The sequence below is a fragment of the Dermacentor albipictus genome, chromosome 1, assembly GCF_038994185.2.
Source record: "Dermacentor albipictus isolate Rhodes 1998 colony chromosome 1, USDA_Dalb.pri_finalv2, whole genome shotgun sequence".
Taxonomy (NCBI): domain Eukaryota; kingdom Metazoa; phylum Arthropoda; class Arachnida; order Ixodida; family Ixodidae; genus Dermacentor; species Dermacentor albipictus.
In genome coordinates this window covers 207596202-207619398 of record NC_091821.1, presented here as the reverse complement: position 1 = coordinate 207619398, position 23197 = coordinate 207596202, and the positions used below count along the sequence as shown (strand labels likewise).

At 44.0% G+C, this 23197-nt stretch overlaps 1 protein-coding gene across 1 annotated transcript; it reads left to right on the top strand.

The window, feature by feature from the left end:
• The first annotated feature begins 3168 nt into the window (after window positions 1–3168).
• Window positions 3169–18442, top strand: LOC135906677 (DENN domain-containing protein 11-like). The gene is made up of 9 exons (XM_065438232.2): window positions 3169–3608; window positions 4470–4569; window positions 4645–4803; window positions 7659–7791; window positions 15159–15297; window positions 15366–15491; window positions 15570–15720; window positions 15783–15845; window positions 17674–18442. The coding sequence occupies exons 1-9, from the start codon at window positions 3392–3394 to the stop codon at window positions 17870–17872; spliced, it is 1287 nt and encodes a 428-aa protein (XP_065294304.1). The 5' UTR covers window positions 3169–3391; the 3' UTR covers window positions 17873–18442.
• The last annotated feature ends 4755 nt before the right edge of the window (window positions 18443–23197 follow it).

Genomic DNA, 23197 nt, shown 5'->3' with positions numbered 1-23197 from the left:
AGCGACTGCGTGGGGCTAGATCCGGAGCTCGCCTTCAGCCCTAGCCGCACGCAGAGTGGAACCCCCACATTTAAATGTGGGGGTTCCACTCTGCGTGCGGCTAGGGCTGAAGGCGAGCTCCGGATCTAGCCCCACGCAGTCGCTCCGTGGTACTCCCAACCCGTAGCGCGGGAATCGCGGCTACGCCGGGTTCGGACGAATAAGGCAAACAGCGGTGTCAACGGTAACAACGTTTATTGCTACTGGCAATAAAGAACACTGGCAGAGGGGTGTCCTCTCTGTAATAGTAATAAATAGGCTGGCCTCGTTGCCCGGGATAGTCAGGCAACGTGGTCACTCACGGGTTGCAGCAGGTACTCCAGTCCGGCAGGTTAGGGGTCCGGCCTCAGAGAGAGGGAGTCTCCCCCGGTCGCGCTGTTTTGTACCTTTTTACATGGGCGAGGGGAATGTCCTCCTCGCCCGTAAGCTACCCGCCCGCGAGTGGGGGTGGAAGGGCGCGCGCGCGTTGCGAGAGCGATGGAGAATCGGGAGAGGGCACAGTGCTCCTCTCCCCGGTCTATGCCGGCGCTCGACGCGACGGCGCGGGGGAAGATGGGCGCGTGTGCTCCCCACAAAGCTTGGACGTGGACCAGCTTGAAATTTGGGCGTGGGCCAACTTAAATGTGGGGGTGGACCAACTGAAATTTAGGGGTATGTTTACGTATACTTAGACAACTCCAGTAGTGTTCTGCATTATTTTTCAGTTCTTGAATTTGCTTTGAATTGGGCTGGCACGCCCGCATGAGTGGGTGACGATTATTATTTGGTTTTCTCACGGATAAAGGCAACGTGCAGGGCGTGTTCACATGCATGACCGTGCACGCTCGCTCGCACTGAAATTGCGCAACGGTCCTGTTCAGTTTAGAGACCACAACGCGAAAACTACTTTCACACTGAGAAGATAAACACATGGACGGACGATGCACTCGCGACTAATTCATTATAAGAAGGCACACTGAATATAATACCTGCGGTGCACATGTGCTCACAGGCAAGAAAAAAAAATACAAACGCAGAGGGATGTGCCACAAGAATACTTGAACAGATGTGTAAAGTAAAGCAGCTTATCATGTGGCAGAAAAAAAATGTCTGGAGTATAGAATTCGCCTCAAAGCTCCTATTACGTCAATGTACCCCATTCATAAGGCTTTAAGAACAAACCAACCTCCTCATACACGTTACCTTCAGCATTCTCGATGCTATTATCGCTATTTTTGAAAATTTTCTACATCACTGTGGCGCGCAACTGGCCCAAAATCATGCGCCTCCATCGAATGCTGCGGCCCGTCCGCGGGAACCAAAGAGAAAGAGCGTAGCTTGCGCAGCGCGTGCAGCTGGCGCGCGAGGAGAATCGAGGAGGAAAGCGCCGCGGGGAGGAGAGTGTCGCTACTTTCATATAGTTTCATACAATAATTGCTACTTTCATATTATCAAGGGGTACGTTTCATAAATCCTGAAGTAAATCCCTAAAGCCCCTCAATTTTCCAAAAGTAGCGCCATTCTTAGATCTTTCCGCCACCCCGCTCACCCAGGCGCTTCCTCCTCCACTCCTCCTGTCGCCCCAGCCTCCTCCGCTCCCCCATTGGCCAATCTGTGTCACGTGAAAGCGGGCCCCGCGCTCTTGTATATTTTTTTCTTTCCGGCGCAGAGCAGGCGCCGCGCTTTTGTATATCTTTTCTTTCTAGCGCGCTGCGACCCCCAATCTTGGGCCTGCGACCCCCATTCTTGGGCCTGCGCGACGAAGTACGGCAGGCGGTTTGAAGGAGCGCGGTAGTTTTATACAATGTGTTAGGGCCGAGTGCTTAATTGCGATGCCGTGCTGCTGCGCCTACGGTTGCCACAACAGACCCAGTGACGGCAAAAAGCTTTTTGTTTTACCATCCGCCGGGCGCAACGCAAAACGAAGAAAAGTGTGGATTCACAAGATCGGGCGGGCTGACTTCGAGCAAGTGGCAAAGAACGCGCGGCTTTGTGAAGTGACACGGCTCCTCCAACCTCTTCTTTTGACGCCCGTGTCAAAACGGGCCCGTGTCCAGTGCACTGGGGGTGCGTTAAAGAACCCCAGCTGCAAAAAAAATTAATCCAGAGCCCCCATTATGGCGTGCCTTATGAGATCGTGGTGTTGGGATGTAAAACCCAAGAATCAACTTTTCTTCTGTCTTGTGTGCCTTGACTGTTCCAGTTAACGCAACACTGCTTCCTTGTGAAAACTTACAACGCAAAAGAATACAGACGCACGTAGTATACAGAGATAAAATTAGCACTTCAACAAAAGTGTTGCTGGTGCCAATGAGGGAGGGGGATAATTATTTTCTGAACCTCTTTCCAGTTGTCCCATCAAGTTCCTTCTTTCTTTTCTATCAAATTCTAACCATTTGCACTGTAATAAATAAATAACGATTTCATATGCTGATACGTTGTTAAAATTATCTATACCGCCTATGTGTGAAAACGTTGCTCATGGCCACCACAACCTGTGCATGAGCTACGTACATCTGTAAAAGGCGCGGAACAGAAACGGCCCTGCTGCCAGGCATTGTTGACCGCAGACAGTCGGAATCTCTCACGCGCCGGCCGAACAAAAGCATCCTGCAGGTACGTAAATTAACCTACGAAACCACGTGCACATACTTTCGCGCTGTCAAAACCTGAAACTCTGGTAATTACTCGCGTGTCTGAGCACACCGCGTGCTTGTGTCGTGTTTCAGCAACACGAACTTTCAACGTGCGCGCGCTTTACGCCTTAAATACGCCTTGAATAATGGTGCTTTTCTCTATTTCTTCCGCAAATCCGACACGAAATTCTTAAGGCCAGTTACCGACTGACAAAGCGAGATCTAGATTGAAAAAACTGCTCCGCAGGACTCGAACGAACTTTTCCGCGGATTTCCTCCCGTAGCGTGTTAGCCGTCGTCTGCTACGGCAGGCCCACCACCAGCGGCGCCACCATCGAGGCCGCGCCGAGCGGAGGAGGAGGGAAGTGAATGGCGCTACTTTGGGAGATTGAGGGGTTTTATAAATCCCTCCATCCACGCGCCACCGCTCGGCGAAAACGTGTACAGGCCGGAGTACCTATATGTTTTGCGATGGAGGCGCCTTCGGACGGCAGGTGAGAAAGCGAATCCGAATCCGCTAGTCAATGTGGTCAGTGCGTCACAGCAGTGTTGGAGGCGTTGGAGCGGTTGGGTGTACTGTTCCATGCTAGTGGGTCGTACAGCCATACGGTGGAGTTATACGTGCGTAGCCTGCCGATTCTATACAGTTAGAAATTAGGAATGATTCACCTAGAGAAGGCAACCTAATGCTGGAGTGACCGACTTCGTGCTTATTATTGCTGCTACACACCATCAACATGGCAAGACGGAAAGGGGCGACTGATCGAGCTCCGCTTCTGTCCGATGATGAACCAATTGATGGCTACAGTACTTACACGAACATTTCATGCCAAGTGAAATGCCAGTTGGGACCAGTACTGTCTTGCACAGACAACAGAACGGGCGAGAAACTAAGCGACAACACTGTGTATGACATTGTTGGCGTGTTTGTGATAGCATTTGACACTCGAGCGGGTGAGTCTTGCACGAGTTGGGTGCGCATGTCATTACCGTTATCCGCAACGCAACTGAATGGTTTTTACAGCGACATTCAGTAGTTATGAATCGGTGGGCTTCATTTCTGAACTTTTCCGTGTGTAAAACTAATTTTGGTGTTTAAACTTAGGTATTTGCAACTGGCTGCGAGTATTTCTTCTTTTTTAATGTTATTTTTGGTTAATGAACGTTTTGTTGACTTTGCAGGCACACCGCTCTTGTATTGACGTTAATCATACATTGAAATTATTAGCTAAGTTGGCGTGATGACGCGTGTGCTGGTTGCGAAACCAGCGCATTTGCGAAGTTTTTCAGGAGTGCGCTTGGCAAATTGTAACTATTGGGCCATGTGTCTGCCCATCATTCACGGTTTCTGAATACATGTTGTGGACTTCTCATTGCTGGCGCGATTGTTTGTGCACTGTGCGAAGCATTTTGCTTTCTGCAACCTTACCACTAAACTAGGTAATTCTTTATCCCAGTTTTCGATGGTGACATAAATAGTAAATGTTGCATATTTTAAGCTGTTAGAGCAATACGAACCCTTTGAGCTTCATTAAAAAGCACTGGAGAGTGAGAGAGAGGAAAGTGCTTCTGTACATTTTGGGGAGTACATCATGAGTTTTTATGTCCAAACTTTAAAGCCAGCTAGCACAGAAAAAAAGGCATGTATACAGACGTAATGTGTCGCATTGCACAAGTTTACTTGGAGTAAAACTAGTATCCATTTGGTCCAAATCCCCTTGTTGGAAATACTTAATTAAAAGCTTTTTCCAGTATAGCTATGATTTGTACCATATCTACATTGCGACCGTCTGGAATATCCCTTTTTTCATTAAGGTAATACTGTGGAGTGGTGGGCACCTGATGACTTGGATGTGTCTGGCCTTGAGTTTAAGGCTATGACCAGTGGAGCTCACAGGGTGCACACAGACTTCATGTAAGTATTGACATATATTTCCATTCAAAGCAGCACAGAACAGTGCATAAAATCCCTTACCTTTTTCTTTGACAGATACTTCAAGAGGAAAGATTACTATGGACTCTCCTGCTTTGAAAACATGAAAGTAGAGAATGAGGAAGAGCGTGGAGCACGGATGAAGTCGATAGGAATTCTTGCAAAAAGCTACTCACTGCTGCATCTGCATAAGACATTCCTGCAAAAGCAAGTGCGGTAAGAGACTCTTAAATTTTTTTTAATTTGTGCACTAAACTGACGTGAAACTGGTCTGCTTTTGTAAATACAGTGCTACGATAACAGTGTTGATAGCTGGGCTGGTTGGTACAGATTCATTGATACAAACTGCGTGACAAGACAGGATACAAGGTGCTCGTCTGTCCCTTCTTGTGTCCCATTTTGTTGTGCAGTTTGTATCAATACAGTGCTAGGAAGTTAGTTTTCTTCCTAAGCAAGTTAGCATTTATCATTGCTGATGGCAAAGAACAGCAGTACTGACCCCTCACTTCTCACTTCCCATTTTGACTAGCCAGGTTAGTTTTTAGAATACATTATTGAAAAAAAATTGAGTCACTTTAGCATACACCAAAGAGGGTGAAGGCAAAGGCCTGCATGCTCAGGAGACATTCATTAAATTACTTGACATTCTCATTCAAATGTGTTGTTACTTCTTATTACTTGTTTTCTCTCACCAAAGGTTGGGGGTTCAAGTGCCTTAATTGTTGCTACCTTAATTAACTGTGTGTTAATTAACTTCATCCTAACTCCAAAGGTTGTGGGTTCGAGTGCCTTAATTGACTCTGTATTAATTAACTATGCCTTAATTAACTTCGCCTTAGCACCAAAGGTCGTGAGTTCAACTTCCACATAAGCTCGAGGGTTTGACTCCCACTGAAGGTTGTGGGCTCGAGTGCCTGAATTAACTCCATCTTAATTAACTTAGCCTTTTTTTGGCATGGTGAGCAGCATTGGAGCGAGCTGTGGAAAAAGACGACGATGAACGCGAGAGCAGTGGCACGAGTGCGAAGGGCAGGATGGGAATGCTGGCATGATGAGCAGCATCGGAACCAGCTGTGGAAGAAGGCGACACCAATCGCGCGAGCAGTGGCACAAGCGCGTGTCTACGTGAGGCGAGCTCGCATGACTTTCTGCACCACATGCCGCATTTTCCGAACATTGGCAGTATGAGCAACGTAAGGCTTTAGTCTTAAAAGCAGTAAGCAGCATAGGCATAAAGAAGAGTAAAGAATTGAGATACAATGATGACTTATATGTTGCCTACCCTGCTTTTCCTAAAGTGATCAAGTTTTAAGTGGTTGACAGGTTACTCGTTACCGACAATCCTGCAGTGTTCTCGGACTACCATTGATGTTTGGTCCGTCATACTCTACACTTCCTACCTACTGTTCTAATAATTGGATTTGCATCATTGACTGTGCAAGAAAAGTAGTTGAGAGCAAGAGGCAGATTCAACGACCTCATCAGGACTGGCAAAACCCTTGCACTGTTTTATTTTTTTTCTTAATGACAACTTGACACATCCCGACAGTAACTTGTTCTGGAAGGCCAGAAAAAAAGTTAAAAGAAAAAGTCTTGCTTGGTATGAGTGAAGAATGGTAGGATATTTGCCAGAAACACAGAGGATGCTACTGCTTTCATAATATTCGAATCTGATCTAGATAGCCTGAACAAAGGTGAAATATCAAGATTCTGTTTTTCCAAGACATCTAGGCCTTTACCAATGCTTTCCCAGTGCCTTCCGGCTGCTCATGAACACTTTTGCACATAGTTATCTGCAGTTTATTCTGGCAGTCCATGTGCCCTTTAGGGCATAAATATCTGCAGTTTTAGATATATAACTGGAAAAATTTAGATTAATTGCCAACATGCTCAGATAATTTAGATGTATGTTTGTGTTTGCCAAAATTGACATCAATAACAATTAGACATATTTTTATGACTTAAACACTTTCTTGTGTGTAATAAGACTAGGGGCGTTCATTTTCTTCAAAAAGACTCTTTCAATCTCTGTCATATGTAAATTTAATTGCCGTGAAATTTGGCTGCATTAGTGAGTGCAAAGTGGCAAAGTCTCATTTTGTTATGTTGTGTGCTCTATTGTACGTAACAACAAGCAAACATTGCCTGAGAGGTATGGGGCATGTTATACGAAAGAAGGAGACTGGGCCATTTGCATGCACCTCACTGTCCCCCCCAATTTTTCTTTTTTTTACCTGCCAAATGTGTTTTGGTTTTGAGTGGGTTTATTAAAAAATCCAAGCATCTATTTATAGCTGTGAGTGATGAAGAGATATGTTGTGATTAATTGAGAGTACAAAAGAAATAGCTGGCTGCAGTAGGAAGGGAGCAGTAGCAAACAAGGAGCCAACCTGAACTTTTAGTATAACACTTTCAACGACATAGAAGAAAACATTTACTAGAACTTAGTGGTTTAATTTTTTTCATGTAATCACCAATTAGTCATGCAACCATTTCCTATGAAAGTTTGTAATAAGCCTTTAAAGGGCAATTCCGGCGTTTTTTTTAACCATATTTCACTATGAGTCTATGACGTCAGATGCTACACTACCATAATGTAAACATGCAGAATGCATGCTAAACACGCAGTACACATGGCGCTAATGCCAATGAAGCGAAGCTGATTATGTCTCCTGACGACATAGGGAGCTTTTACGGATCTTCCTAACAGAACGCAGCGATTTCAGCAACTATTTCTGCGACAGTGGTGGTGTAGTTTCTGACGTCACAAACACAGGGTGGCCAGTAAAAAGTTCTGAGTCAGGAACACAACCACTTTTTAAAATTCATTTTAAGGAACACTAAATGACTTGTAGCAATGTTGTTTGGCACATATAATCAGAGTGCAAAAGAGAATGTATATTCAAAATTTCATTAAGCTCATTGGACATCGAAAAATTGCCAGAGTTGCCCTTTAATGTTTATCTGCAAGGAACTTGTGTACTATGTTCAGTGGCAAATGTGAATAGAAATGTGAATTTTGTCCCTGTGATGATATGCTTTCTTTAATGCACCTTTTATTTTAATTTCAGGCGACTGTTGGAAAGGCCAGGTATATATGAAGACCTTATTCAGTTTTACATGACCCATCAAACACCAGCCATCATGGATGCCTGTCTTGGTATCTCCTACAAAACTGTCTGTGATGGCATGCATTCCATGGAGGTAATTTCATGACTAAGGAAATGTCATGTAACAATGAGAGTGTCAGTGTGCTTTCGACATTTGAAATTGGGAACATCATTTGTTCACTATAAAGGTGGAAAAATTATATATGACGCGCCCTGGGCAGCCAATCGGATAGCTCGCCCACATGACATCAATTGGGTGATTTACGTCATATGGGTAGGGGCGGCTGAAAATTACACCGAGCAGTGTGCTGCGATCGGCAGCGATGTACATTTTTAAAACCTTATAATAAATTACACGCTTTACGCGGAGCACTTAGATGCATCAATTAATGATCAGAAGGACCTACTCTAACGACTCAGTATGTTTGTAGAAAATCGTCAAAATCGTTTCAGGGTCCCTTTAAGCCCTTGGAGGATAGGGTCCATAAATCGTTTGAATGTTGCTGGCGCCCACTTCAGAAGTGCTTCCTCCCCCTTGCTGTGAGATGGTTGCCTAATAACTGAGCAGCCTCTTTAAACACAGGGTAATGCTTAGAAAATTCAGTTAAATAACAAACTTTTGTGCAGTGATGACTTATTTTCAACTGCCAGGAGAATAGAGTTAAGGTCATGTCACCTTACAGTAGTGGCATACAGGTAGTGTACATGACACCTTTCCATGCACCTGTGCATGCAGGTAATGTTGCACGAAGCGGTGCAGTATTACATATTGAAGGCTACCGTGATGTCAAATTAATGTGCAGACCTTCAACTACTGAAGCCTTGAAAGCTTGCCTTTTGTAAAAGCTAAGCATTCTGTTTCTTCCCCACATTTTTCAATTCACTGTCATTTCACTCCTTCCTTCCTCAATGCTCAAGCTTTCCTTTATGTATTTTCATAAACTCCTTTCTGTCGTAGCCTTCTCCCTCCCACCTTACTTTTCTCTGGTTCCTTACATTTTTTAGCTACACATATTGAATAAACAGCTGGATGGCTTCTCTTCCATCATACCAAATCTTCGTTTCCTTGCCACACCTTATTTATAGACATATCCATCAAGAACTCTCTACCCTAGGTATTGGATTATTGAAAGCACACATGAGCCCACCTCAAAAGAACTGCAAAAGCTCCAGCATGTGCCTCTACCCACACGCAACACTCCAAAGAGCCAAAGTGAAGGTGCTCTCTCCTCATCAAAAGGTCTATAGCTTTACGCATTGGCAGTAGTGTGAGTGGCCGGTCAGACATTTAACTCTTTCCTTACTGGGCTATAGGCTTCAGTGTCATTATTTCCCCCAAATTCAAGCCCACTTTTGCTGGTTTTTATTTGAGCCGTAGAACTTTTCTTGTGAATATACATTTACAGTGAGCTTCTACCAGTTTTTTCCTATAGACAACTTGCATCACGCTTACCTTTTTTTTTTTTTCTGGGGGCATATCATTCATTCATTTTGTTGACATTGAAATAGAGTGGTATGACTGCATATCCTGAAATTCAAAATTGTAGTTGCATCAAACACACAGAACAATGAAGTTTTCGTACCCGCCGTGGTTGCTCAGTGGTTATGGTGTTGGGCTGTTAAGCACGAGGTCACGGGATCAAATCCTGGCCGCGGCGGCCGCATTTCAATGGGGGCGAAATGCAAAAACACCCGTGTACTTAGATTTAGGTACACGTTAAAGAATCCCAGGTGGTCAAAATTTCAGGAGTCCTCCACTACAGCATGCCTCATAATCAGAAAGTGATTTTGGCACGTTAAACCTCCGATTTTAATTTTTAATGGAGTTTTCGAGACGCTGTCTAGCAAAAACAATGCCTTATGGTTATGTGACTATGCATAAATTAAGGAGGAGTGCAATTCATATTGTTATGTTGCAGAAGTCACATATAAAGATGTGTTTACAATATTTACAAGAGAGAGAACGATGCATAAACAATATGGCTGTCAAGATAGATTCCACCTCTACAGATCAAATCGTCTTCTTCTCACTAGGGCCACTCTTGGTTGTGCCGTGACATAACCCCGCCTGTAAAGGCGCCGTCTTGCTGCCAACTATAAGGGAGGTGAACTCACGGCAAAGTAAGATTTCAGCCGGGACACATGCACAATATCTGTGCGTACACGTGAGCCCAGCGGAGCGATCTCATAGTTCACATTGCCAAGCTGACACAATATCATGTAGACCCCTGTGTAGTGCGGCAGCAGCTTTTCATACAAGCCGATGCGGAGACATGGTGACCATAGCAGGACAACGGAGACAGGAGGAAATGTACGTTCCGATGTCGGCTGTCGTACCGGATCTTCTGCACGGCTTGAGACTCAGTGAACCGGGAACTGGAAGTATTCTAAGACAAATGTAATGATACTTAATTTGTGAGGTTATGGAGGTGCAGAGCTCCAACAAATAAAACTAAAAATGACTACCACCCTGCATTACCATCAGTGAACTTGGCAATCACATTCACTCACATTCACATTCACTCATAGATAGTCTCAATTCTGAACATTCGTAGCCCATGCTGCGCATGTTCGTGCTCTGTGACAAAGTTCTCTACCGTCGCAGCTTATGCCCTGAAGGACCAGAATTGTTACTCTTTGTACCACGCCATCTCCGGACGTCAGTTCTTGAGCAGTTACACGACGCCCCTACTGCAGGCCACCTTGGTGTTTCGCGTATACGACTGCATACGGCACCGCTTCTACTGGCCAGGCCTGTACTGCTCTGTGCATCGCTATGTTGCAGCCTGTGCACTCTGTCAGTGCCGAAAAAAAAAAAACCTGCTGTGCTGCCTGCTGGACGCCTTCACCCCATCAGTGTGCCCTCGGAACGATTCTTTCGCGTCGGTCTTGACCTTCTCGGCCCTTTTATGACGTTGAAATCTGGCAATAAGTGGGTCGTCATCGTGTCTGATTACACGACCCGGTACATGATCACATGAGCTTTGCGCACAAGCTGTGCTACTGAGGTGGCAGATTTCCTTTTATATGACGTCATCCTCCATCACAATATCAAGGGAAGGGAAGCGTAGCAGAGGGCGGCAGAAAGTTAGGTGGGCGGATGAGATTAAGAAGTTTGCAGGGACAATATGGCCACAATTAGTTCATGACCGGGGTAGTTGGAGAAGTATGGGAGAGGCCTTTGCCCTGCAGTGGGCGTAACCAGGCTGATGATGATAATGATCCTCCATCACTGTGCACTCCGGCAGCTCCTCACTGATCACGGCCGCACCTTCTTGTTTCGAGTAGTTCGAAGACCTACTTCGCTCCTGTTCTGCCAAGCACAAGCTTTCCACTGCCAACAACCCGCAGACAAACGGACTGACGGAGCTGCTCAATCGCATGTTGACAGAAATGCTTATGTACGTTTCTGACGACCACAGTGATTGGGACAGCATGTTATCCTTCGTGACCGTTGCCTATAATTCGTCCCGTCACGAGACTGCTGGCTTTTCACCCGTTCACCTTCTGTTCGGCCGCCACCCTTCTTTGACCTTCAACACACTGCTTCCTTCCTCGATGAGCACTCCCACTGAATATGCTCAAGACATCTTTGCCCGGGCTTACACGGCACGCCATATTGCTGGCTCCCGGCACACTGAGTCTAGGGCGTGCAGAAGATCCAGTACAACAGCCGAGATCGAGACGTTCGATCACCTCCTGGCTCCGTTGTTCTCCTATGCACATCATGTCGCCCCGTTGGTATGTCTGAAAAGCTGCTGCCACGCTACACAGGGCCCTACACAATATTGTGTCAGCTTGGCAATGTGAACTACAAGATCACTCCCCTGCACTCGCGTGCTCCCACGGACGTTCTACATGCATCCCAGCTGAAGCCTTACTTGGCTGTGAGTTCACCTCCCTTATAGTCGGCGCCGAGACGGCACGTTTACAGGCCGGGGTTATGTCAAGGCGAACCCAAGAGTGGTCCCAGTCAGAAGAAGACGATTCGATGCGTAGAGGTGGAATCGCTTTCGACAGCCATCTTGTTTATGCATGGTTGTCTCTCGTGTAAATATTGTAAATGCATGTTTATGTGTGACTTCTGCAGCATAAGAATATTTTGTATTAGCAGGTTTTCTTTCACTCATTATTTCAGTAAAATCACAAATTATTCCTTCAATTCAGACTTGAGGTGTTTCTTTGAAGTTTGAAAAGGGTTCTCCGATCCTCTTTGAGCAATTACTTCTGCTTTACTTCATTCAAAACACTAGTGATTAAGCTACACTTTGGTGTGTCATGGTATATGTTGGTGCTAATGAGTCTTGGAGGAAAATAATGCGGTAATAATAAAAGAAAGTCATATTTCTGGGGGTAAAAAAGTTAATAACCAAAAGTTAACACATTTCGTAATTACTTCTTTGCACATATTTTAATTTGAAAATAGGGGATGTGAAAACTTATGCAAGTGACTGCACATCTCCTTAACTGACATAGGTTGGCAGACATCGCCTTAAGAGAGAGAGAAATACAACCTTATTGTTGTCAAATGTTTAAAGAGTGGATGGAGCCCTAGTCCTAGGCTCCAATGAATGGAAATAAAGCGGGAGTGGCGCGAGCTGGTGCTGCTATTCTTGCCACCATCTCTTCCTTACTACATACTTGCTGTATGTAGCATGGCAATTTGGCTCAATGTATCCATGAGCGGGTGGTCGGCTATCGTGTGTAGGGCAACCTAACAGTGTGAAAAAGACTACCTTTGGTATTTTGCATATCTCCTGTCGAAGCCGCTGAGTGTTCAAGGCATGCACCGGCCATAGTGGTACTGCTGAACATGAGGTTGTGGGTTCGATTCCTGGCTATAGCAGCCGAATTTCGATGGGCGAAATGCAGAAATGCTTGTGTACTTACATTTAGGTGCACATTAAAGAAACCTGGTGGTTCCCCATCACGGTGTCTCTCATAGTTCAACTGTTGCCTTGAGACATTTAAGCACCATGCATTACCGTGTTTAAGGCATGTTCATTTAGCATGAAACTAGTATCAGTTTCTAAATATGCATAAATTTGCAGCATAGGTTAAAACGCCTGAAGAAATGTGCAAAGTCAGCTGTTGCTTGCACAGCCCCAGTTCTTAAAGAGGTGTCATGAAAATTGAAAAATCAGGTCGCACTTGATAAACAAAGCTATTTTAGTACTGAACTCCCATTATTTACCTGAGAAATTTTTGAAGATGATTACTCCCAAGTTCCAGCTCAACTGACATGTTTTTAATAAAGCACTTGTGTATGGGATGATAATGCAGCGTGCATTGCCTTTAACAGCCTTTTCAAAACTGCTTTCACTGCTGACAATGGTGATCTTCCACCATTTAGTTTGTTTTTTACCTCTTATCCCTGATGCTATCATATCTGAAAATGAAGTGTTTAATCTATTCTTAAAACTTGGATGTGAAGAAATCACGTAGTCCAGATGACATTCCAAATGCCTTTCTAAAACAGTATGCTGTATGGTGCTCCAAATATTTATGTGATATTCAGAAGGTTGCTTCAGGAAGGTACATTACCAGATGACTGGGGAGTTGCAAGAATTAATCCTCTGCATAAAAGTGGTATCAAAAAATGTATAGGAAATTATCGGCCAATTTCACTTCTACTGCATGCCAGCTACTTGAGCATATTATACAAAAACATTTAACTGATTTTTAAAAAAACATGATGTAATATCAAAAGTTCAACATGGCTTCAGAAGGGGATACTTGACATGTACAAAGCTGGTAGAGTCTATTCATGATTTTCAGAAGCAATTAACGAAGGCAAACAAACTGATGCAATATTTTTAGGCTTTCGCAAGGCTTTTGACACGGTTTTGCACAGAAAGCTCATCCATAAATTGCATTTCATAATAACAAATGATAAGCGAATTGCCTCGATCCATACTTACTCATCAAACCGGCATCAGTTTGTTTCTTTTAATAATGCCCATTCCCACAACATCCCGATCAAGTCCGGAGTCCCCCGGGGATCCGTTCTAGGACCACTTTTGTTTCTTACATTTATAAATCGTATTGTCTGTGATCTTTCTGTCTGTGTTAAGTTATACGCTGATGACTGTGTTTTTTATAAAAAAATATATTCTATTGAGGATCAAATTAGTCTTAATAACGACCTTCAAAAGGTATAAAGTTGGTGTGACATGTGGCAAATGGCAAATGGTAATAAATCTTGACGATGCAGTATATATGAGAATAACACTTAAAATATAGTATTACTGATCACGCACTTTCCGAAGTCACATACTACGAGTATCTGGGCCTGTGGATTTCTAATAACCTTTCTTGGAGTAAGCTTATTGATACCGTCTCTGTTAATACTCTCCGTAAACTGTTCTTTTTAAGACAGGCATTATGGTATGCTACCCTTGAAACTCGCTTACTTGCTTATAAAGCTAGTTTACAACCAGTCTTAGAATATGCTGTTATAATCTGGAACCCCTTCACTAAAACTAACATTTACAAATTGGAAAAAGGTTAAGAAAACAAAAACAGTGAGATTTATGTATAATTCCTATGTACGTGCATCCATTATGGACCTTCTAAGAAGAAGTGGTTTACGTCAGTTAGTCATAGGAATCGTATTTGTTGCTTGAAATTCTTTTTCTAGTTGGTGAATGGGCACTAGAATGTTGACACTTCACAAATAATTAGTTGTTCCAGTGGTTCTCTGTCAGTACATTCTCTGTCAGTAAAATCATTATTGGCAAGAACTAACTGTTACAAATATTACTATTTTTCTAGAACCATAACTGACTGGAACAACCTTGTCGACACTGTAGTAGCACAGAATCCATTGTTATTGTTTGAGGCGCACATTCAGTAATTAGTGATATATATATATATATATATATATATATATATATATATATATATATATATATATATATATATATATATATATATATATATATATATATATATATATATATTTTGCGTGTTATTCGATGCTTGTAAATCCTGTATCGAAGTTAATATTCTGTTACAGTCTTGTGGGTGATAACATTGGTGAACAAGTTTCTGCTATGTATATGTGTAGTTGAAGCCTTTGCCTCAATATATTTCATTTGTCTCAGTATGTTACTGTACGTATAAGTGATTATACATCCACCTGCAATACATCCACATGCAATGGTCTCGTGTTCAATACCACAGTATTCATAAATAAATAAATAAATAAATGAATTAATGAATAAACAAATAAATATAAATAAATAAATAAACAAACAAATAAATAAATATCCAAAATGTGGCACAAATGCTATGTTGTTACACATATTGTCACACAAAGCCTTCATAATGCATCTCAGGCCAAAATGGTACCATTACCATCAGCTGTGACTGCTGTTGGCCTGAGGAAGTTTACTTGGTGAAATGCTGGCACTAGGCTGAGTACAGATGTTGCTTAATGCAGTTTATTCTTCTCTTTAGATTACGCACCCAGCTGGTTGCTTCTCTCAGTTCCTGAATTTCTTTGGGGAGAAGGTATTTCTTCTATGGAAGCTTGCGCTGTTGAAAAAAAGGATCCTTTTTTTCTCTCCACCACCAATTGGTGTGATTTGCTATCGTGGTAAGTTATGAGTAAAATGTCTTGTCTTTTAGCAGTAATCCGTACTTCTGGTATCTCTTCTTTTCTAGTATACTGCACAAGTACCTTGGTTGCTCATGTATACCCAGACTTGGAGACTTGTTTGTGTCCACCAAATTTTTATGTCAATGTCACAGATGTGGATGCCCTGGCAGAACAGCTCTCCTATGTGGCCTGTATGCTTTTCTTTTGGCATGTGTTTTTGTGCTTGCACATTGTAAGAGAGCACATCATATAATGAATTTTTGTTTCAGGCACTACCGAGAAGATCTTTGAGACAAAGCAAAACCTGTTTGACCTGTTTGTTGACCAGCAAAACTTGAAAGTTCATTCTTCCTTGCATGAGAGGTTGCTGGAATTGAGTGCTGCTGATAAGCTAAAGTACAACCATCTTTTAGAGCTAAGGTAGGAAAGCATGCATTAACATTTATGGATGTACCATACTCTTGTTTTTTTTCCTTGTTCAGATCCAAATGCCAGCCGTTACTAGCAGGGGATTCAGATACTACAGATGAATCCTGGTTTACAGGGTATGTTTTTCACTTTGTTTAAACGTCATGAATGTAAAGCTGTGCAAAGGGAGAGGTTCCTTCCTTATGCTTTACAGCAATTTTCGGCGCAAAATTTGCACATACAACACAGGTATTGCCACATCAGCAGTACCAATGCTAGCTGCCCGGGCAGAGAGAAACAAGAAAACATTCCGAATGACAAGAGGAAATGCTTGTTTCATTGTTGCTTGAGCATCACATGGAAAGCCTTGTAGCATGAGAACTTTGAAACGCTAGCTATTTCAGTTCTGAATATGACCATGTAGGCATAGGCTCCGGTAGTGTATTTTGACTGTGGGGGGCAAAAGCTGGGGAATAGGGTTTGACTCGTTTCACTTACACAAACTTTTTTGTTATTGCTAAACCAAAGAATCCTTACTGCTTTCAAGATAGGTTGACCCTGGCTGGGGTGGTGGTGGGGGGAGGGAGGGGTTTTAATGTGGCGGTATTCTGAAACAATTCACTTCGGCAATAGTTCGCTGTCAAGCACGCGCTGATTGGCTGGTTGAGCAAAATCGGATGATGTAGCTCATCCGATTTTGCTAAAACAACCAATCATTGTGTGCCTAATGGCGAAATATCACCAAGGCAATAGTATTGCCAAAGTGGATTGTTTTAGAATACAGCCCATGCTCTCTTGCAGGAGCACTAGCCCGTTACCCCTCCCTTTCCTCCGAGGAACGGAGCTGCTGCAAGCAATATCTAGAGACCGTGGCCTTAGTGCATCACTCCAATTTTCTTTTTTCATTTACTAGAATGTATGTTCTGGCTTTCTCGTTGAAATTGAAATCTTGTTCCACTGCAGCCATTCGGGTAGAATTGTGAAGCCTCAAATTCAGCGGCAAAGGCTGCACTCGTGTTCCTTGACTGTCAAAAGAGCTTGCAATACTCTTTGTTGATGTAGGTCAGTAGCATAAATTCTACTCAGTGCCGCTCTTGCCTTGAAAGGCTATCAACAACCGGTGCAGCAATCAACAATTCTAGTGGTTTTTCGTCCTCTTCAAAGTGCAGATCAAGAACATAAGTCGCTATTAGACATCGGAAAGCTTATGGCAAGTGCATACATCAGTCCGTAATCGCCCTCCGTCGCAACACAGGGTGCTATCAGCAGGCGACAGATAGAATGAAGCCAAGTGAGTGTGCAGTTTACAGGTGCATTGAACACCAGTTCGGATCACTCCCAAAGTTGGGACCTCTCAGGACTTTCTTGCCTATGCAGGTATGGCATTATTGTGACGTAGTCAGTGAGGTGTCCACAAGCTGCTAACAAAACCCGTCGTGGTTGCTCAGTAGCTATGGTGTTGGGCTGCTGAGCACGAGGTCACAGGATTGAATCCTGGCCACGGCGGCCGCATTTCGAGGGGGGCGAAATGTGAAAACATTAGTGGGTACTTAGATTGAGGTGCACGTTAAAGAACCCCAGGTGGTCGAAATTTCTGGAGTCCTCCACTATGGCATGCCTCATAATCAGAAAGTGGTTTTGGCACGTGAAACCCCATAATTTAATTTTTTTTAAATAAGCTGCTAGCAGACAAGCAAATCAAAGAAGCCCATGGTGTACCACAACACCAACAGATGGCAGCACTTTTGCACGAGTTTTACTGGGTGGTGGTTTCAACACCCCCCCCATCTTCCAAGAAAATGTGCCGCTTTGTCCCCAAGTTGCTTGGTATCTGTGTGGGGGTTGCAAATTTGTTGTCTTAGGGTGCTTACTTTCATAATGAAAAATTGCTAGTACAACAATTCCTTGTGCACATAGATCTTCTTTCACATGTCTTAACTCTGGTGAACTTGTTTTCATCTGCAGGTTTTTCATGGCTCAAAATACACAGCTTTTTAAAGAGCTGCTAGTGGCATCTAGGAGCCCTGAAAAATTGTGGACTGAAGAACATATGCAAAGAGTGGGCCTTGACCCTCATGGTGACAAGCTGTTCCTAACAGAGTTGGTTGAGCGCTATGGTATAGACATTGTACTGATTACAGACAGTGTCTGTTGCCCTGCGTGACTCTGTGATAACCACTCCTACTACACTTGCCATGGCTGTCCAGCCTTCCAATTCTCCATACAGATTTTTACTGTGGTTGGCCTGTAGCCACCTTTGTTGAAAGTACCCAGGTGACCAGGGTTACAATATGGTTCATGCATGGTCTATATACTGCAGCAGGTTTATCCAAAGTAATATGTTATATCTTTTTGTACAACTTAGAGGTGAACAGTCTTGTCATTACTGCAAAAAATACTGAATCATATGGAGAAAGAATACTCATATTTGCGCAGCTAAGTGTTCAGTTATGCACACACAGCCGAGACCACGTGGACTTCAATTAGTGCAATCTTGTTTTGCGTTTATTTATAGTTTTTTCAAGATTATGGATCTTTTGGTCTTAGTCTTGAGAGCAAGGCTAAAAGCCAGTGAGTCACTGTAGAAGTTCCTTTTGAAAAAGTAGATTGTATTTGTGCTCTAAGTCGTTTTGTTCTGGTACTGCTTTGCTAGAAATTTTTAAATGGTGCTATTTTATGCACATAATTATGTATTGTGGTTGTACTTTTGGAAACATTAAAATGAATTAAAATATGTGTGTTCTCTTGCATTTAGAAATAAGATTCCCTCTCCCCAACCCCTTATTGCTACTGGGTCATTTCATGGAAAACAAGGTGTGGGAACAAAAATTGCCAGAAATAGTATTTCGTTCTATGTCTTGATAATTGAGGCACAATCCATTTTCTTTTTGTGCAATTTGCTCCTCAAATGACATATATATAATGTTTTCAAAAGAAGTTATGTGCCAAAAATAGTTCAGCAGAATAATACTGTTTTGGTTAAAGTTCCAGTTTCTATAAATATTTTTCATATACTGGGTGCTTCAGGAAATGCATTCAAATTTCCCTAAATATTAGAGGAGAGGCGATCAAAGAAGTGATTTCCTCGGCATTGCCCTTATCACAGATGCATGCATTTTTAAAATACTTGAGCTAGTAAGTAAATAATACTGTGAATTAGACTAATTAAAGCTTCCTACTGTAATAGCCAGACTAATTATCTCAACACTGTTGATGAATGTTCGTTACAGGCAACATGCCACAAAAAATTTTTTTCTTATTCAGTATTCAGTACCAACTTTCTGGATGAATGCTTTCGGCCATAACTGAATGACCGCCAGCAAGCTTCGTTGTTGGTTTAGAGCAGGAACAGGATGAGGAAATGCAGCAAGCAACTTGCTTTCTTTTGAAAGGATGATCAGGAGAGAGGCCGATACAATATCTCCGGCTGTAGTGGTATCACACACTTGATGTAAAGCAAATTAAATGTGGTTTCACATGACGAGCTGTGTACGAATTCCAAACAGTCATACGTAGCTTGGGGTGAAGCCCACTTCCAATTTTTTGCCTGGAGGAGAAAAAGTTTTAAGTGAAATATATATATATATATTTTTTGGCAATGTTCTCTGGGTTTTGCACATTTACGTAAAAAATCATAATTTATGACAGGTATTTAAATGTGCAGTTATTAAAGGGTTAATGCAATAATAGAAAGCCTGCTATTCTGGGAGTTTATAACTGCTTTCAGACATGCAAAAGTTCACTGCAGCTTCATTATTTCTGGCCAATAGCACCCAGAAATCTGAAACTGAACCGAAAAGGAGTGCAATTGTGCACTTAAGCAGACGGCAATGAACTGTATGACCATAAATTGCATTATTATGCTGCGTAACTGCATCTTTAGGCCCTTAGTTCGGACAAAGCGAATCCAGCTACGGTATTTCAGTACCATTTCAATAATTCTATTACTTTTAAAACTTTTTGTACAAATAGGTGATGTCCTTCTCTATGATCGTTGATATTTACTGAATTTTTACAGGCAGTGCCATAGCAATCTTTATTGGATGTGTAAACATAGGCCAAAATGCAGTTTTTTTTTTTTTAGTATCACGATTCATACAGAACATTTTGACTCAGAATTCAAGTACTAGGTGTCGAAGGCCTAAATTCAAGGAGGGGGGAACAAACCTTATTCATGCACATGCACTGGCAAATAGTGAAATCTTAATTTCTTGCAGCTAAGCAGCTGCAGAGTTGGACGCATGCTTCAAGCTTTTCAGGTGGCTTTCGAAAACCAATTTCCACATTGTAATGACACCAATCTACTTCTAGCTTGATGTTAGTAATTTCCAGCTTCAGCCAAAGATACTCGCTGGGCTAAGCCAAATGGCCACCTGATTTGGCATTGTTTAGCTCCACGATGGCAATGGCAATTTAAACAAGCCCGTCATTGGCAGCTATAGGGACACGCCACATTACATCGCTTAACGAAACTCTGAAAGGAAAATGGGATCGTTTCCCAATACAGAGTGTCGATGTCATAGCTAGTATTGGGCGAATATTCGGATTTTCGAATACTAGTAGTTACGAATAGTACACCATGCGATGTTCGCTTCCAGAGCAGCTATAACGTTCGTGCTTTTAGAAATTTTTCAAACACACAGCCGCGGGTTTGCTTACTGTCTAATACAGCCAACGGCCCATTTTCTGGATGCCTGATAATTCGCACGCCTTCGCGGCGCCGCCATATGGTCCATAGAGCGACTTTAAATTTCCTAAGCAAAAACCCGTCGCGGTCCGATTTTCCGGACTTTTTGCTATGACAGCAGGTCCGAAATGGCATTGATCGAAGCCACCACCGCCCTCAAATTTATCTCTCCGCCTCGAACAGGCGCTCTCGCGGGCGCTACCGCGCGAACGCGCTCGAGCCGGCTCCGTTGCCGCTCGTCATTCCAGCGTAGAATTTCACGTCTGTCTTAATGGGGAGGCCGCGTTAACGGGGGTATGAGCGATTCATTGTCTTTAGTGACGGACATATTTAATTTTGAAGAATCGCAAGCGGAATCACATTTTGCTAGCCACGCCACCGACCAAAGTCGAGACATATGGAACGCAAGTGACAACGGCGGACTTCCGGCATACCCTCACTGACGTTGTTCTCTCCGTTGCAGCCGAACGTGCGTGTAACCTCATAAAGAAACAAAAACGTCAAGCATAAAACCAATCGTCAAAACGATTGCAGCGCCCGCCTCTCCAGTGGTGGGCCTTGCGCCCAATATGGACGCTTTTCGCCGCGATCCCGTGGGCGCTGCCATGTTTGATCACGTGGTGACGTGACCATTGCTTGCCTCAACGTGGCCTCAACTGCCTCCGAACTGCCGTGTCCAAACGGCGTGAGCAGCGCAGATATTTTTATTTTAAAAGCGAGGCTAAATATGTATTCCAAACTTTCTGCTCATGAACTGAATCGGAATTAGTGTGTTTTGCTCTTCGTTCTTTATTTGGCTAATATTTTGGAGCAGATGCTTGACACATTTCTGACTCAGTAAATTTTCTTTGTGAGGTCACCATCAGATTATTTCTGCCTAATCCCTCGCGGGTGTGCTCAGTTCCGATAGGTTTGTTCTTGCTGCGCGGAAGGCTTGAAACAGCCGTTTTGTACGAGGTCTGTTAGAAAGGTATCCGACCTTATTTTTCTTTTCGAACACCTGATGGATATGAAACAAGCGCGCTTGCATCAGCCGACCTTGAACCTTCGTGCGCATGCGCGATTTTTTTTCCTGCCTGCCGATAGCGTCAGTCGCTGGGACGCAGCGTTTGAATGAGGTAGTGCGCAGTGCTCTCATCGGTTTTTTATTGCACAAGAAAAATGGCGGAGCGACTGTAGCAGTGCCTGCATCAAATTTTGCCAGAAACTGGGCGACAGCCAAGTGGAAACCATGCGGAAGATTCAGACGGCTTTCGGTGACGATGCTATGAGCAGCACACAGATTAAGGAATGGTACAAACGGTTTAAAGACGGCCGCACATCGGTGGAGAGCGAGCCACGCTCCGGTCGGCCATCAACATGCCGAAATGACCAGGTCATTGCCGACGTGAACGCTGTGGTGATGCGGGACCGTCATATGTGACTCTCCGAGAAATTGCGGAAGAGGTGGGCATCAGCACTTTTTCTGCACATTCCATTATGACCGAAGATTTGGCCATGATAGTTGCGACGAAATTCGTGCCGAAGCTGCTCACGGTGGAGCAAAAACAACTTCGTGTTGAAGTCTCACAGGACATGCTGGATTCCACATACAGTGACCCCGACTTCATGAACATCATAATCACTGGTGACGAGTCTTGGGTGTACGGGCACGACTCGGAAACCAAATCCCAGTCGTCACAGTGGAAGGATTCCACGTCACCAAGACCAAAGAAAGGCCCGCCAAGTGCGCAGCAACGCAAGTGATGCTGACTGTTTTGACTCCCGCGGTGTGGTAGACCACGAGTACGCACCACAGAGTCAAACAGTCACCAAAGAGTACGACAGGGATGTCCTCCGTCGCCTACGTGATGCTGTGCGGCGCAAGAGACCGGAGTTGTGGTCAGCAGGAAATTGGCGCATCCATCACACAATGCTCCTGCACATTCCTCGCAGTTGATTCAGACTCCTTTAGCGAAAAACCAGACTCATGTAGTTCAACAGGCTCCTTACTCTCCTGATATGGCCCCCTGCGGCTTCTGGCTGTTTCCCAAAATCAAGAGGCCATTGAAAGGAGCGCGATTTCAGACGAGAGGACATTATGGCTGCAACGACAGCTGAGCTCAACTCCATTCCGAAAGAGGCCTTGTCCGAATGCTTCCAACAATGGCAGCACCGCTGGAAGAAGTGTGTGGAGTGCCAAGGAGACTACTTTGAGGAAACACGTACACCAGTTAGGCCAGTTTTTTATGCGAAGCATATTAACGTAGGTTTCGGGCCTTCGCGCGACTACCGGCGGTGGCCACCATTGACCCTGAAGTGGTGTCACGTGACATGACGTCACGTGATGACGTCACACAGGCTGTAGATGGGGCCTCATATCGCGCCGTCGGTCGCCTCCCGGCGGTGGCCACCACTGACCTTCAAGTAGGTCACGTGATGACGTCACACCGGCTGCAGATGGGGCCTCATATCGCGCCGTCGGACGTCGCCCGGCGGAGACCTCCACGCTTCGGTTCGCGTCGTCGCGCGCGACGCGGCGGCGGCGCCACCATCGCTGCATCACGTGATATGTGACGTCACGCCAGGGATGAAGCGGCGCGCGCGCGCCCGCCGTCGCGTCAGTCTCTGTGCCCGCAACCGCGCCAGCATCTATGCGCCGGGCGTGTATGCGGTCAAGATGCCTCCAAACGCTAAGGATACGCGAAGCATCCACTGGGCTTAACCTTGATAAGCCTCCAATTTTTTTTTTCTTCGGCCAAAGGTAGGATACTTTTCTAACAGACCTCGTGCATTGTAAAAACTTGTAGCAAAGATGTGTTA